This window comes from Boleophthalmus pectinirostris, unplaced genomic scaffold, assembly GCF_026225935.1.
Source record: "Boleophthalmus pectinirostris isolate CB_2022bp ecotype Guang Dong unplaced genomic scaffold, ASM2622593v1 HiC_scaffold_12, whole genome shotgun sequence".
Lineage (NCBI taxonomy): Eukaryota > Metazoa > Chordata > Actinopteri > Gobiiformes > Gobiidae > Boleophthalmus > Boleophthalmus pectinirostris.
In genome coordinates this window covers 19,748,829-19,762,879 of record NW_026571018.1, presented here as the reverse complement: position 1 = coordinate 19,762,879, position 14,051 = coordinate 19,748,829, and the positions used below count along the sequence as shown (strand labels likewise).

Genomic DNA, 14,051 nt, shown 5'->3' with positions numbered 1-14,051 from the left:
ACCTCTCTTGACCTCAGGTTTCAGTTAATTCTAGGAAGACTTTGAGGCTGTGTAAAAACTACAGCTGAACTTTTCTCCTCTGTCCTGGGGCACATGACAGTCTGTGCGTTTGATCCTGTACACATGATACTGCAAACTGTACCGATGACGGACATCTAGAGCGGAAGAGATGCACAAGTGAACCTTCTGTTTCCTTGCACTCTATAAATGGACTGCACTACATCATCTGAGGCCCATATGTGTTTAGCTGCACAGTTTTAGCTGGAGGAGAGCGAGGACAGGGTTATATGTGCGTAAGCATAAAGCGGTCAGGTTTAGTAGGCTATAAATGGAGTAACAGGGTTTTTTAAGCTGAGCCCACAACACTAGCTTCATTTCTCTCTCTTTGAAAATATAACAAGGGGAATAAGGGGTGGGTGATATGGTCAAAAATCACTATAATTTCAAAATACAATTTTGATTTTATCCCCATTCATGTAGTTAGTATCTTTTTACGTGTGATTAAGGGGTATCTTAGGTCATCTGTTTCTTCAAAGAGTTTATACTTCACTGTGATTGGTTGAATCCACCTGTCACTTTTTTTAGAACATGACCAGGCCTACCAGTAGGAGTAGGTGGGGGGAAAGTCTGAGCATAGAGCAGCATAAGACATTAGATTTTTTTTTTTTTTTCTTTATATACATCCTTTAATAAAGTGAATCCTCTAGCTAAGGTAGTCCTGACCAAGCCTAACTTAAAATCTGGAGATGGGTCCCCGAGCACGGTGGCGCTCACAGCTCCTGACAGGCTGTTTGAAGGATGGGCCAAATCCAGAGGACAAATTTCCAAGAGGCAAATTTCCATGTGGGGACAGTAAAGTGTACCTCAACTTTAACCTCAATTCATCAACAGTTCAGATTATTTCCAAAAAGGCCTGAGGATGTCTTAACTAAACCACAAGCTTTTTACTTTAATATCCTTCTAGACCATACGGGACAAGCTCATCTGGTCTTGATCCCATCCGAGCATTCCTGGAACTGTGGGCCAACAAAGGAAACTGGTCACTGACTGACATATCGCTTTGAAATGGGATGAAAGATGGACCGAAACTTAGCTTTGTTTCCTAGAGTTGTGGAAATCATAAAAAATACTAGATTTAGGCATTTTTGTGGCAATAAATTACCAAGTTAACTGCATAAATCTTTTTGTATGCATTTTTTTTTTTTTGCCTTATGCCAAATAGGGCAAATGATGAATTTTTATGCTTATTTTAGAGAGGTTCATCAATTACATAATTAATTGCTGACTAATCACAACGTATGGATATTATGCTTTGTCTAGTTTAAACTGCATGGTCCAATTTTGACAAGAATTGCAATGTCAAATGTCAATAAAGGGACTTGGATCCTGGATCACTAATTTTGTAATATGCAGATTCAAAGATAAAGCTATAGTCCAGTCTTACTCGTTCAACTTAAAGAGGGATCATCCAATACTATGTGTGTGTCAGAGATGGAGAATACTATTATGGATAAATTATTTTTATAAAGCTCTCTTTGAATACTTTTTGCTGTGTCTGTATATATTATTTAGACAACATTCATAAGTACTTTCCTGACCTGCCAGATATCACCAGGGCTGCTCTACCTGCTGCTGCCTCCTGCTGCGCTTTGTGCTCGGCTGCCATCCTGAATTAGACTTCAAATATTCTTTGTTTGAAACTACCACCTGCCTGCACGCCATTACACGACCCCATCTAACCTTTCTGTACTGCTATATCCTGTTTTCATGCAACTGTTTGTTATTATATACAGCATGGCATCACAACATTCAGAATGCCTATAGTTTAAAATTCAGCTGGAGGACAGATCAGAATTATCTGGTGGTGGTTTAATTGTCAGATTGCAGTTTGATGTCTCTGTAATTACTGGGCCAATCCACAAGAAACAAAAATTTGCATGAAGTTCAACAAGACTGAGACTTTATTGATCCAGAAAGGAAATTATTTGGACACAGTAGCTCACAATATATTATAATAACAAAGAGCAAAAAATATAAATGTAACAATATATTCAAAATAAGTAGCAAAAATAACAAATAACAGAGCCTAATGTCAAATAAGGCATAATTATATAAATGTATATGTACAAAAATATACAAATATATCTCAGCAATATACAAAAGTGAAATTCTAGTTTTACAATAACTTCAAAAAGTAGTGCCATTATTCAACCCTAAAGATGTGATAATATTGCAAGTTTGTGGAGCTAAAACAACAGATCCAACATTTCTGGAGCATGTGTTTAGATATTTCTTCCAAAACACATTAAAGCTCCCATACTTATATAGACCCCTGCCTACTATACTAGATTGTGAACCTAACCTAATTGGTCAATTTCTGAAGTTCAGACCTGATTTCCAAGTACAAGGAACAAGACCGAAAACACCAAGAATGTTTTAATAAAGGCCGGCTACAGTTCTGAGAGGGTCAGTGAGTGTACCACATCCTTTTTGTTTTTACAACCCTATTTGAGCACATTCATTTTTAATCAGGTTTTTGGGAAATTGGACATTAGTGGGGAGGGGGACATTTTGGGGTTACACAAGGCGTCTTCTCGGCCGGCGCTGGACTCAATTGTGGCATTTACCTGTCCCCTGTTCTTGAACCCAAATCCTGCTGGGAGCGAGCAGACCTTCAAAAGAATGTGTGAAAGTGTTGCCAAATGGATTTTTTACGAGGTAATGAAATACGCTCCCGGAGAACTTTTAATGGCTGCTGACAATAAGAGAAGTGTGCTGCTCTTGTGCCTAGCCAACAATCATTATCATTGTCTAAGTTCATCACTATGGAGAATGATAAAACTAAAACAGACAATAAAAAAGACATTAGCAGTTGGGATGAGAGAGCCTACTTAAAACAACAGCAACATCCATCTACCAGCGAGCATCATGGGAAGTGTGTGTGTTAATCTTATGAGGATACATTAGGGGTAGCAGTCATTTTGAAGTAGTTTTGTAGTAATCGTAGTAGTAAACTTGCAAATCCCACAACCTATGCTAGACTTTGATCTGAGAGGTTAGAATAATGTGCCATTCAAAGGTGAACTCTACCCACAGGCGACATCATGTTTACCTCTTGACTTCAGCCTAAACTTCACACTCTGAATCCTCTGCTTATGCAAGAGGCTGCAGTGTACAAGTGCCCACAGTGATGTATTTCTCAACGTGCCTTGGTGTAACAGTGAGGGGGCAAGAAAAGGGGGCAGGGGGTTGAGAATGCAGTTCTTGTAGTGTAGTGATTATCACATTTGCCTAACACGCGAAAGGTCCTTGGTTTGAAACCGGGCAGGAACAACTGATTTTCCTTTGAGGAAAACCATGTATTTGACCACTGTTGGAATAAGGACCTGTTGGTGTAGAGACTGTTACAATACAACTGTACAAACTAAAGATCTGATAAATCAGTGTAAATGTGGAAAATGTGATTCAGGTTTGAACTTTCCCATAGAAATAAAATATCTTCTTCTTTCTTTTTTGTTTTTCAGCTCGATCCTCAGACGGTGCAGTCCAAGAACTGGCATATGGACGTCATAGAGATGAATGGGGTGAGAAAGAATCACAATAACTTACAATGTATTCACTTGTGAAAATCATTTGGCTGCATTAAGAAAAAAAAAAATCATATTAACACTAACCATCAATTAGTCATTAGATCACAAAAGTCTTATGAGTGAGATCACTGCCCCCACACCCCATTCCATGTTTGCTTTGCTGGTCTAAACCAGTTTAAATGTTGTAGTGAGTTATAAATTCAAAGGCAAAAAAACTAAAGAATATATTCTTGAAACAAAAATATTTATTATTATAATTTTAGTAAATAATAACAATAAATGATTGCTTAATGGACATTGACTAATAGACATGATTTGTTATTCTCTTGATGCACTGCAGTATTATCTTAAATGTTTCAAGAGGTCATAGAGTTCACTTTCTCACTGGCAGTTTGTTTTGTTTTTATGAATCAACAGATCAAAGTGGAATTTTCCATGAAGTTTACAAGTCGAGACCTCAGCTTGAAGAGAACGCCCTCCAAAAAACAGAGTGGGGTGTTTGGAGTCAAAATCAACGTAGTGACAAAGTGCGTGTAGCCTACATAGAGATCTGTGTTCAGTGAACATGACTGTGGTTTAACGGTGCACTTCTCCACAGGCGTGAACGCTCCAAAGTGCCTTACATCGTCCGACAGTGCATTGAGGAGGTGGAGAAGAGGGGCATCGATGAAGTGGGGATCTACAGGATCTCAGGGGTGGCCACAGACATCCAGGCTCTCAAACTGGCCTTTGACACAAGTAAGGCATCACTTCTAACTTCTCTGCACAAGAGTTATTTTGTTTTTTTGCATCATCAAAATATTTTATACCCCAGTAGTATTTTTATGTGTTTAAAGAGAACTGAAGATACCAAAGACCACCATGAAACTAAGAAGCAATTACAACAGTGAAGTTTAGACCACTGTTAATTTAAACCCAAATATATAAACACAGTGATAAGCCTGTCATTATCCAGGGGGAGCCCAAACTGAGGTCCATACATGACACTCTCATTATATGACCTATTGTTGGGGAAGGTTCTTTTTTTTTTTATCTAGTTCTTGTAGTGTAGTGGTTATCAGATTTACCTCACATGTGAAAGGTCCCTGGTTTGAAACTGGGTGAGAACAGCTGTTTTTCATGTTTATTTCTACGTCTAAATGAACCTGCATCATCTGCAAACAAAAAATAAATAATAACAATTTGCTGTGTTGTAAATATGCATTTCTTATATTCCACAGTTTGTACCCACAGCTGATGCACTTCAATTTGTACAAATTGTTGCCTAATTTGTTTATTCATATCCTATGATCGATGGCATTAATGCTTTTTTTAATTCAAATATACCAGCTACCTAGAGCTTTGACTGTATACATTTTGAATTATTCAAAAAACTTTAACATGGTGGTGCTCTGTGCCTTTTCTGTCTACCTTTTGTTTCTAAGCATTGTGTTCATTCATGTAGATACCAAAGACATACTAATGATGCTGAGTGACATGGACATCAATGCCATTGCTGGGACACTGAAGCTGTACTTCAGGGAGCTGCCTGAACCTCTGCTCACCGACCGCCTCTACCCTGCCTTCATGGAGGGCATAGGTATGTATGACCTTTGACCCCATAAACATAAATCTGACCAATGAAGTGTGTGCTACATGGTCATTGAGACATTTAGCAGTTTTAGCATCTGAGAGCTATAAAAACTGATGTTAAAATGCTGTGATGGTATTTGTGTCTGACATGTATTTCCTGCCTCATGCAGCTCTTTCAGATCCAGCTGCCAAGGAGAACTGTATGATGCACCTCCTCCGCTCTCTGCCCGACCCCAACCTCATGACCTTCCTCACTCTGCTGGAGCATCTCAAACGGTACTGGACACAGCAGAGGAATCATGATGTTCTGTGGAATTTGATTTTGTAATTTTAACTTGATTCTATTTCTGCAGAGTGGCCGAGAAGGAGCCTATAAATAAGATGTCCCTCCATAATCTGGCCACTGTGTTCGGCCCCACACTGCTCAGGCCCTCTGAGTCTGAGAGCACCAAGGGACAGCACATCACCTCAGCCTCAGACATATGGTCACATGACGTCATGGCCCAGGTAACACTCAAGCCTCAAGTCTCATTACAAAAAACACATCAATAGTTTTCAAAGACTCATTTACATTGTGTTATGATCCAACATTACTGTACAGAAACAGTTTTATTCTATGTAAAAAACTTTTTTTATTTTTTTTTACAACACATTCATTAGAAATAATGCTTGAACATTGTTGGAAAAACACATTTACCTTTCCTTTTGAATGTAAGTCTTTTGTCTGTAATCCTCAAGCCCAAGGAAACTGACAAACATACTCAGCACTGCAGTAATCAGAAAGTCCAGGTGCTGAGCTGCATGCCTGCTTTATGGCTGTGTGTGTGTGTGTGTGTGTGTGTGTGTGTGTGTGTGTGTGTGTGTGTGTGTGTGTGTGTGTGTGCGTGTGTACGTGCGTGCGTGGGTGGTGGGGTGGTGGGGGGTGGGTTTCTTAGCCGGTTCTTGTAGTGTAGTGGTTATCACGTTCGCCTCACACGCGAAAGGTCCCCGGTTTGAAACCGGGCGAGAACAGCTGTTTTGGCTTCCATAAGTATTAATTATACAAGTCCATAGTTCTCAGACAGTGTGCAGAAGTGGTTCAAGTGGCTTACAATAGTGACACAAATACATATAAATACATACGTTTTCCTACATGGTCTGAATACCGATCACCTGAAAAAGCACATCTTCCTTTAAAAGCATAGATGTTAATGTATGTAATAACATTGTAATAGGTAACAGCAAACATATTTTCCGAAATGGAAAATAATCATAAAAACAACAAATCAAAATGAGCTTAATGTTTTAACTCCCTTCATTATTAAAAAAAATCCTCCCACGGTGCTCAGTGACCCATGTCCCGCAGCTCACTCTCCCAGCTGTATTTAGGCTGTTGTCTCTCTGTTCATCTGCTCAGATATGCATTTCCTGTGTAAACATGGCTTTTCGTGGGAAGAGTAAACAACATCCGGACTAAATCATTCTAAAACAGTATTAGGAATTTTCAGAGGCAGGGACTCTCTTTATATGGGTGTCCAGTTTATATTTTGTAGCTTAATTTTCTTCCAGGTGTTTAGTACAGAGCTATACAGCACGTGGAACTGACTTTAAATCAATATTGGCTTATATTTGAAACAGTGTACTTTCAGCTGGTACTCATTACAGTGTACTTTCAGCTGGTACTAGAAATTACACCACAATTATTATGTTTTAATACATTTTACACACACAAACTGTGGAAGTTTATTGAATGTATTTTCATGTTTTTTAGGTCCAGGTGCTACTGTATTACCTCCAGCATCCGCCCATCTCCTTCGCTGAGCTGAAACGCAGCACGCTTTACTATTCCACTGATGTGTAACTCAGCCACCACCACCTGTCCCCTGTAGGGTGCAGCATTTGTGGACGAGAAAGAAATGGAGTAGAGCTGCAGGACAAAGCTCTTCTCCACACTGTACAGATCCCCTCCAGGTCCACACCAAGATGCGCCAGAAAACACACATACATTTTCTATGGTCCCCTGTTTGTAAATGTGAGGACACAAAGGGCATTCTGGGACCATAATGTAAACCTGTCACAAAAATGTGCTCTTTAAAGACTGAAACTTCTGGTGTTTCCTGTTCAGATGCATTCCAGAGTAATTTTCATGTTTTTAAATATGTTTCCCCATCTGAGTTTGTGCATGTGGAGGAAGTGTGAGTGACAATATGGATGTACACTTGCAAGAATGCGTGTCTCAAGGACTGGACAGTGGTAATAACTGCTGTTGTTGATGTGAGAGCCCCACTGGCCAAATTACCCCTATTTATTTTAAATATATATAATATGTGTGCCTGTACAGTTGTGCAACTAGAGAAATGCTCTAAGGAGTCTGTTTTTGAAGTTTATTCAGGTAGTGATGTTCTTTTTTAGTCTAATCTTTTTCATTCACCATGTACATGATTGGTAAGCTGTACTGAAAGGATCACCTGCCAGTTTAATTTTGCAATCACTAAGTAGAGAATGACGGGCACTCTGATACAAGGGTTTTGGGGAAATAACACAATGAATGGAACATTTAGCTTTTTCTTGTTGTTGCATTGCAAGCCTGTTCCAAGTGTCTTACTGCACTGGTGTAATCTCTAGGATGGTTGTGTAGTTTCCTTCGTGCATGTTCAGCTTGTCAATCGAGCCAGGCACGGTAACACAAAGGTGGGTTGTCTCTGTGAGGCTAAACCTGTCTGCTCTGTAAAAAGCCAACCTTTTTGCTATCAAGCCTGTGACATATCTACCAATACTGTAAGCACTGCTAGATGAGTACTATTTGATATTTTTAATATAAGATTAAAATAAAATAAAAATGTTGTATTTTACTTCCTTTGGGAAGAATTTCAATATACTGTAATACCGAGGCTAAATGTTAATGTGAACTTTCTCCCCTTTTTAGTAAAATTAAAGTTACCAAAACACTGTACAACCTGTCTGTGCATTCATGTGGTGTCATTACTCCTTTTTTAAATCAGCAATGTATGGGTCAAGGTTTTTAAATAAAGGTTTAGTGCACCCCCTGGTGACCATGTAGCTAGTTACAACACAAATCCAAAGTGCAGAAAATTCAAAGCTGTGTGGAATCTACATTGACTTCGTAAACAAATATTCATTCTTAAATTAATGTTTATTTACAAACAACTTAATTTTACACAATAACTTTAACAGTAGTGATTGTTCATTCAAGAGCTCATGAAGCAGTGGATCACTTTGAAACAACTTGCTGAATGGGACCTTAGACTTCAGATAATACAACAGTGCTTTCTCTATCCAGTTAACTGCTTCAAAGAGACAATAGCACCATCTGCTGGTAATCTGTTAGACTGCATATGGTTGGGACCGAAACAAAATCCAAGTGTTCTGAAGGAGCCTAGTTTAATGTTTAACACTGAAAATATTTATACAAAGATAAACTATAGCCTTACATGAGTACTGTGTGCTGTTCCTTTTCCATATTTTACCATTTCGCCAAATATAGATCTTGAGCAAAGCATCACTACTGCACATATTTTGCACATCATCGCAAAGATCTGCAAATAATCCACAAAATACATAAAACTTTTAAAACAAATATGTAAAAAAAATAATCACATAGCACTTATTCTTATAGTCTTTTACAGTCACATAGTGTAAATAGAGCATCAGAAAGAGGTAATTTCCAAATGTATCCAAAAAGATCATTGTTGAGCAAGTGCTTCCTTTGAGGTTCCAGGGAAGTCTTCACTTTTGAGTCTTTTCAGGACTGGACAGAAATGGACCAGAGATACCTCCTCAACACATCCCAACAGAAGTCTTGATATATGATAATAGTCTATTTTGCCACAATCTTCATCGTAAATAATATTCAATGGCAGCAGAGAATGCAGCAAATCCTCCACATCCAAGAACTCCAGCTTTTAGCCCAGCTGCAAAAACATGTGCACACATAAGCAAAAACATAATGCATGTAGATACGGCACTGTAAATAGTCATTATATTTACCTCTGAACCCAATGGCTCCCCCAGTTACACATCCACTGTATACAGCATTCTTCCAGTCTGATACACCTCTATGCTGCAGGAAAGAAAACAGTTATCATTTTCATTGTGACTTGTGTTCGGCTGATTTTGCATTTGGTTTTATTCAAGCTTTACACATTAGAGGGCGTTATTACACCACAAAAGCAGCAGGGGAATAATCTATTAAAGAGTTACCTTTGATAGAGACATGCCCTCTTTGAGAACAAGTGCAGAAACACGTGCATCAGGGAAATAAATTAAACTTACTGACTCGATGATGCACTCAGTACAAGAGAACATTGCACCAACGATGGCAAAGTTCTTGGCGTAGGACATGCCCCTCTGCCCCATGTCTTTGAGCACTTCTCGTGCTGTTGGTGTCCTCAGAGGGTCTTTTGGGTCGAACCCGACGTTAGTATCGATACCTGCCGTGAAAACTCCAAACGCTCCCCCAAGGACAAAACCTGGAGGATGTGAAAACAACTCATTACCTAGACCGTCAAGGCTTTTCCTGACTGTAGGAACTGGCTTGGTCGGATAACAGAGAAATGTTGAGGACCCTCTCCGATTCAAATGCCCCCCAGAGTTGCAAGTTAAGTTAAGCAAAACCAGAAAATGCAGACATACCTCCAACACAAGCCAGAAGAGACTTGAAGGCGCAGCTCTCCATGCCTCTCTCGATCATCTTCTGCTCGTCAGTCTTGGGGGGTACAGGCAGACCTCCCATAACCGCGGGGTTCAGGTCCTTCACGGGCCTCTTCTCCCCAATAAGGTGCTCCAGGACCATACTGTACTGGATTTCAGGGCCATTCGCCGCAGAAGCAGCCGAAATTGGACTCGACGCATCAGAAGCGGCAGCAGCACTCGCGTTGTCTGTGGAGGCCGCCATGTTTCTCAATGACAGCGGCAGAGAAACGGAACTTGAATAAGCGCCCGCAGATTCGTAGCACCCAAACCTACAAAGAAAAACTTGAACAAAACTGTGTTACTTTAAAATGAAATCATTGTAATGAAAATATTGTATTAATGTGAAGTTATAAGTACAATAATTGATTTTTTCACGAAACTTTCATCCATTAGCATACTCAACATTATTTTACTAAATAATCCAAATATATCTAAATTAACTATTTAAAAACGTTTTTGTCTTTGTAGTTCAACTGTATCCGATTCGTGAACAAACTGTATTTGCCTTTGAAAATATAATTTTTTTACTACAATTCTGCAAAACACTGAGAAAGAGCTCTTTGATTCAGTTTGGATAGACATTTTTAAAAATACGTTATGTAATGTGTATAACTCTTTTAAATTAAACCAAAAATATAAATGTTGTTTTAAAACAAACATTAAAACTACATTTCCCAGATGTCTGTTGGAGCACTGCGCCAAACTCCCTCCGTCTCGGGCTCCACCTACCGGCCGCAGCAGTGACACTGTTCCGTGAGTCTAATGAGCACTGAGCAGCATCCACATCAAGAAGCAGCACCCACACACCGCAGCGCTGAACAGGTGAGGACAAGCAGCTAATGGCTAATTTCCCGCGTTATTTACGTCTCCTTTTTATTTTTCAATCACTTATCTAATTGCTTGTTTGATTAGCAGAACCTGTCATTAAGGGCGTAATCGTGTAGTGTCTAGGAAACCACGCACACCGCCAAAACTGTCCTGACAGCTCGCTGGGTTACCACATTAATTTCCCTTTTCCCGTGTGTCCTCTAAATGTAACTGTACTCCAATGACAAGTAAATTACAGGCAAATCAAATAGTGTACATTGATCTGTCGTGCCATTGGCTTTGATGAAAACGTTTGTTAATTAAACGCGGCATCATAGTTTTAAGCTTTTAGCACTCATAGTCAAGTACAGACGCTAAACAGCCTTGAGTTCAACAGGATGCCTTGCGGTGACTCAGATTGCGAAAATAAATAAAAAACATCATCTCTATGCAAGCGTCTCTCAGACAGTGGTACGTGTAATCCTTTGAAGTTATCATATTTGCTCAATTTAAAGTCAATTTATTCCACATTTTCTCCTCCTGTTGATAACTCTGTGGTTAAAACTAGTCATGCAGTGCAGTAAAGTCATATTTTAGTTGTTAGTTATGATTTTACCCTAATTTAGACCATAGTCCCGTTTTAGATCTGGTTCTGATTTGGTGGTACTCAGAAAACGAAATATTTTCAACTTGGTGTGAAAAGTTTGAGAACTGCCTTGGACATTTTTGTTGCTTCTCACTGTAACAGTAGAAATAGACTATTAAGCGTATGCAGTTTACAGTTAGATCTGTTAAATGCTTTTTTTTGCTATTTTATTAAAGAAAACTGTATAAAAATACTAGTATTCCTTTACAGGCTATGCTTTATAATAAGAAGTTGTTGAACACCAATTACGGCTTAAGAAAATATTTAGTCTTCCGGGTACAACCTGATCTAAACCAGGTCTAAACCAGGATTATAAGGTATAAACTTGGGCTAAACCAGGTCTAAAGTAGGACCACACCACTGCTATACAACTTCTAAACAAGTACTAACCAAAACTTGGATTAATTTGACTCTAAATTCAAGTATAATAGATCAGCGGCGGAATCTGAAGGAGCTCATGTACCATAGTTTGAGAAACACAGCTGTATGCCTTATCCATGTATGTCTTACAGTGAATATTTCCCTGGGTCATTGCACAGTCAGGTAGGTTTTCTTTGGAGACTTCAGTGCGCTGCCAGCACTTTCTCTTCACATGATCAGCGAGCATTTGTTCCTCATTAGCTCTGTGCCACGTGAAGCTACAAGACTTGGTTGTGTTTTCAGTTTTAATCATCTGCAAATGTTTGTTGTTTACGTGTTATGGGTCTTTAAATGCTTCATTATGGCACTTAGGCCTGACTAAGCTTCTGTGTACTGCTGCCACATTGAGAATGACTTGTTAACTCTGCGGAAATACTGGACCACTGCTATGCGTTGGAATACAAGGAAAAGTAGGCGGGATATCGTAAAACTAATCAAATTGCAATTGGTGTTCTGGGGATATGCAGCATTACAATATTGAGTATAATAAAATGAACAGAAAAGTCTAGTGTAGTCTTCCAAACAAAGGTATAATGATATTACCCCAGTTTTGGGGTTAATTTTATTGTGCATTTTTGTTTAGTGAGATACTTGAATATCAATCAAGACATTTCCAGGCACATTTAAGCACATTTCTGAAGCTTTATTAACATATTGTCTGAATATTGTTATCAAGATAATGCAAAATAATAAGATTTTGTCAATATTGGTCATCCCTATAATGAAAAGTGAAATAGATTAAGACAAATTACTGGAGTATATTTTATTTTTATGCCTCACAACAGTAGTTTTAAAAGCCTTCAAACATAAACCTACAGACACTATGTAGAATCTATAATGTTACATAACTGCACCTTTTCTCCTCATAGTTAACCATCCAAAAAGGAGAAATAGTGTGAAATATACATAGCTGGCTCCAGGCTTTGCACAGACTGTCCTAGACACAGATCTCAAAGCGAGGCCAGTTTCTATTTCAAGCAAAAATATGTCTTCTTTAACCTTCCACTTACTGATAAAAGCGAGCATTACCCGTGCATCTGGTAACAAGATGGCTGCCAAATAAGTCTATTCTGTGTTTTATTTGACTTTGTGTGTCATTGGTTCAGAGCATCCTTTACCTATGTCGTGAAAGTGCCTACAGCAAAGAGTGTCCCCAGTCTCTCCTCTGGTTTCTCGCACCATGTACAACTAATTAGCAATCGAGTAATGTGGTATTTATAGCAAGAGCACCAGTGATACAGATGTGGTCGAGTCTTTGAATATAGAAAATATGTGCAATATGTCTTGGGATGTTTGTCATGTGATGTTCTCATGTTCTGTTTTTCACGTGTCTAGAGCTGGTGTCCTGGATTCAAATCATTCTGTATGTTATTCTGTAGTGATACAAACTTTGGGTGTTTTATCTTTTTACATCTCTGTTGTCATTCCTGTTATCCAAAATAAGTCTTCTTATCTTGGACTGACCTAAAGACAAGTGACAATTGCCAGGAAATCAGTTTTGCATGCTTGATGTGTGAACTGTGAACTTAACATTGTAAACGGTCTGTCTCAGTAATGTGTTGAGTCTGTGTGTTTAATCTGTTAGTTATGGCCAATCCAACACACATTACTGGTGTAAGGGTGTGTAATTAAAGATGTACTGTGTAACTTTTCTGGTAGAAGATACGCCACCTGCTTTTCTCTGTGGTGATGTTGCTGCTTTGCCTGGCATATTCCACACAAAATTTAACTAAATTATTTTGTTACAGCACTACAGTTTTGTTCTTTGTTTAGAGAAACGAAACTTATTTATGTGACACAGTTCACATTTTCACTGTTTTGATGATTAAAATGTTTGTGTTTCATATGAACTTTGCACAAGAAGTGGTTTATCAAAGACTTTTAGTACCCCAGCCACGATTTAGCCTTTATTTTTTACTGAACTGTATTGAATCGTTTTGAAATATATCTTATCGAACCGAACATGCACTGTATCAAGATATGTATCATATCGAGGTATGTATCTTATCGGCAACTTCTTAATGATACCCAGCCCTAGTATGACATTAAGTTACAGGTCAGATCTGTGGAGAGGCAATGCCGCTCACCGTAAGAATCAAAGTTTTTCCAAAGTATTTTTCTATCTTCACTTGTAATTCAATAAATGCAAGATCATTATGTTTAATTACGAGGAATTATGAGGAAGATTTAAAGCAATAACATCACAATGCAGACAAGCAGGGGGTGTAATCTCTATCAGTAACATTACATACCGGTAATGCACCTTTAAATTGTTTTTGGCCAGCTATAAAAAGTAATTTTGCTGAAGTCGACCTTAATTATGA

The 14,051-nt window shown here is 38.6% G+C and overlaps 2 protein-coding genes and 1 non-coding gene across 4 annotated transcripts in view; 2 read left to right on the top strand and 1 right to left on the bottom strand.

Annotated features, from left to right (window-relative positions):
• abr (ABR activator of RhoGEF and GTPase) overlaps window positions 1-8,097 on the top strand; it is a 95,197-nt gene extending 87,100 nt beyond the window's left edge. For both annotated transcript variants that reach the window (XM_055148322.1, XM_055148323.1), the window contains 7 exons: window positions 3,525-3,584; window positions 4,008-4,117; window positions 4,189-4,328; window positions 5,035-5,169; window positions 5,333-5,438; window positions 5,516-5,669; window positions 6,913-8,097. In XM_055148322.1, coding sequence (XP_055004297.1) covers window positions 3,525-3,584; window positions 4,008-4,117; window positions 4,189-4,328; window positions 5,035-5,169; window positions 5,333-5,438; window positions 5,516-5,669; window positions 6,913-7,002 — 795 coding nt within the window. In that variant the 3' untranslated portion in view covers window positions 7,003-8,097. The remainder of the gene's footprint in view (window positions 1-3,524; window positions 3,585-4,007; window positions 4,118-4,188; window positions 4,329-5,034; window positions 5,170-5,332; window positions 5,439-5,515; window positions 5,670-6,912) is intronic.
• trnav-cac (transfer RNA valine (anticodon CAC)) lies at window positions 6,101-6,173 on the top strand. Its single transcript has one exon. It is a non-coding gene; the product is annotated as a tRNA-Val (tRNA).
• Window positions 8,098-8,276: 179 nt separating the features above from the next.
• Window positions 8,277-10,084, bottom strand: timm22 (translocase of inner mitochondrial membrane 22 homolog (yeast)). The gene is made up of 4 exons (XM_020930322.2): window positions 9,795-10,084; window positions 9,435-9,631; window positions 9,150-9,222; window positions 8,277-9,073 (listed from the first exon to the last, which is right to left on the bottom strand). The coding sequence occupies exons 1-4, from the start codon at window positions 10,054-10,056 to the stop codon at window positions 8,997-8,999; spliced, it is 609 nt and encodes a 202-aa protein (XP_020785981.1). The 5' UTR covers window positions 10,057-10,084; the 3' UTR covers window positions 8,277-8,996.
• Window positions 10,085-14,051: the final 3,967 nt, after the last annotated feature.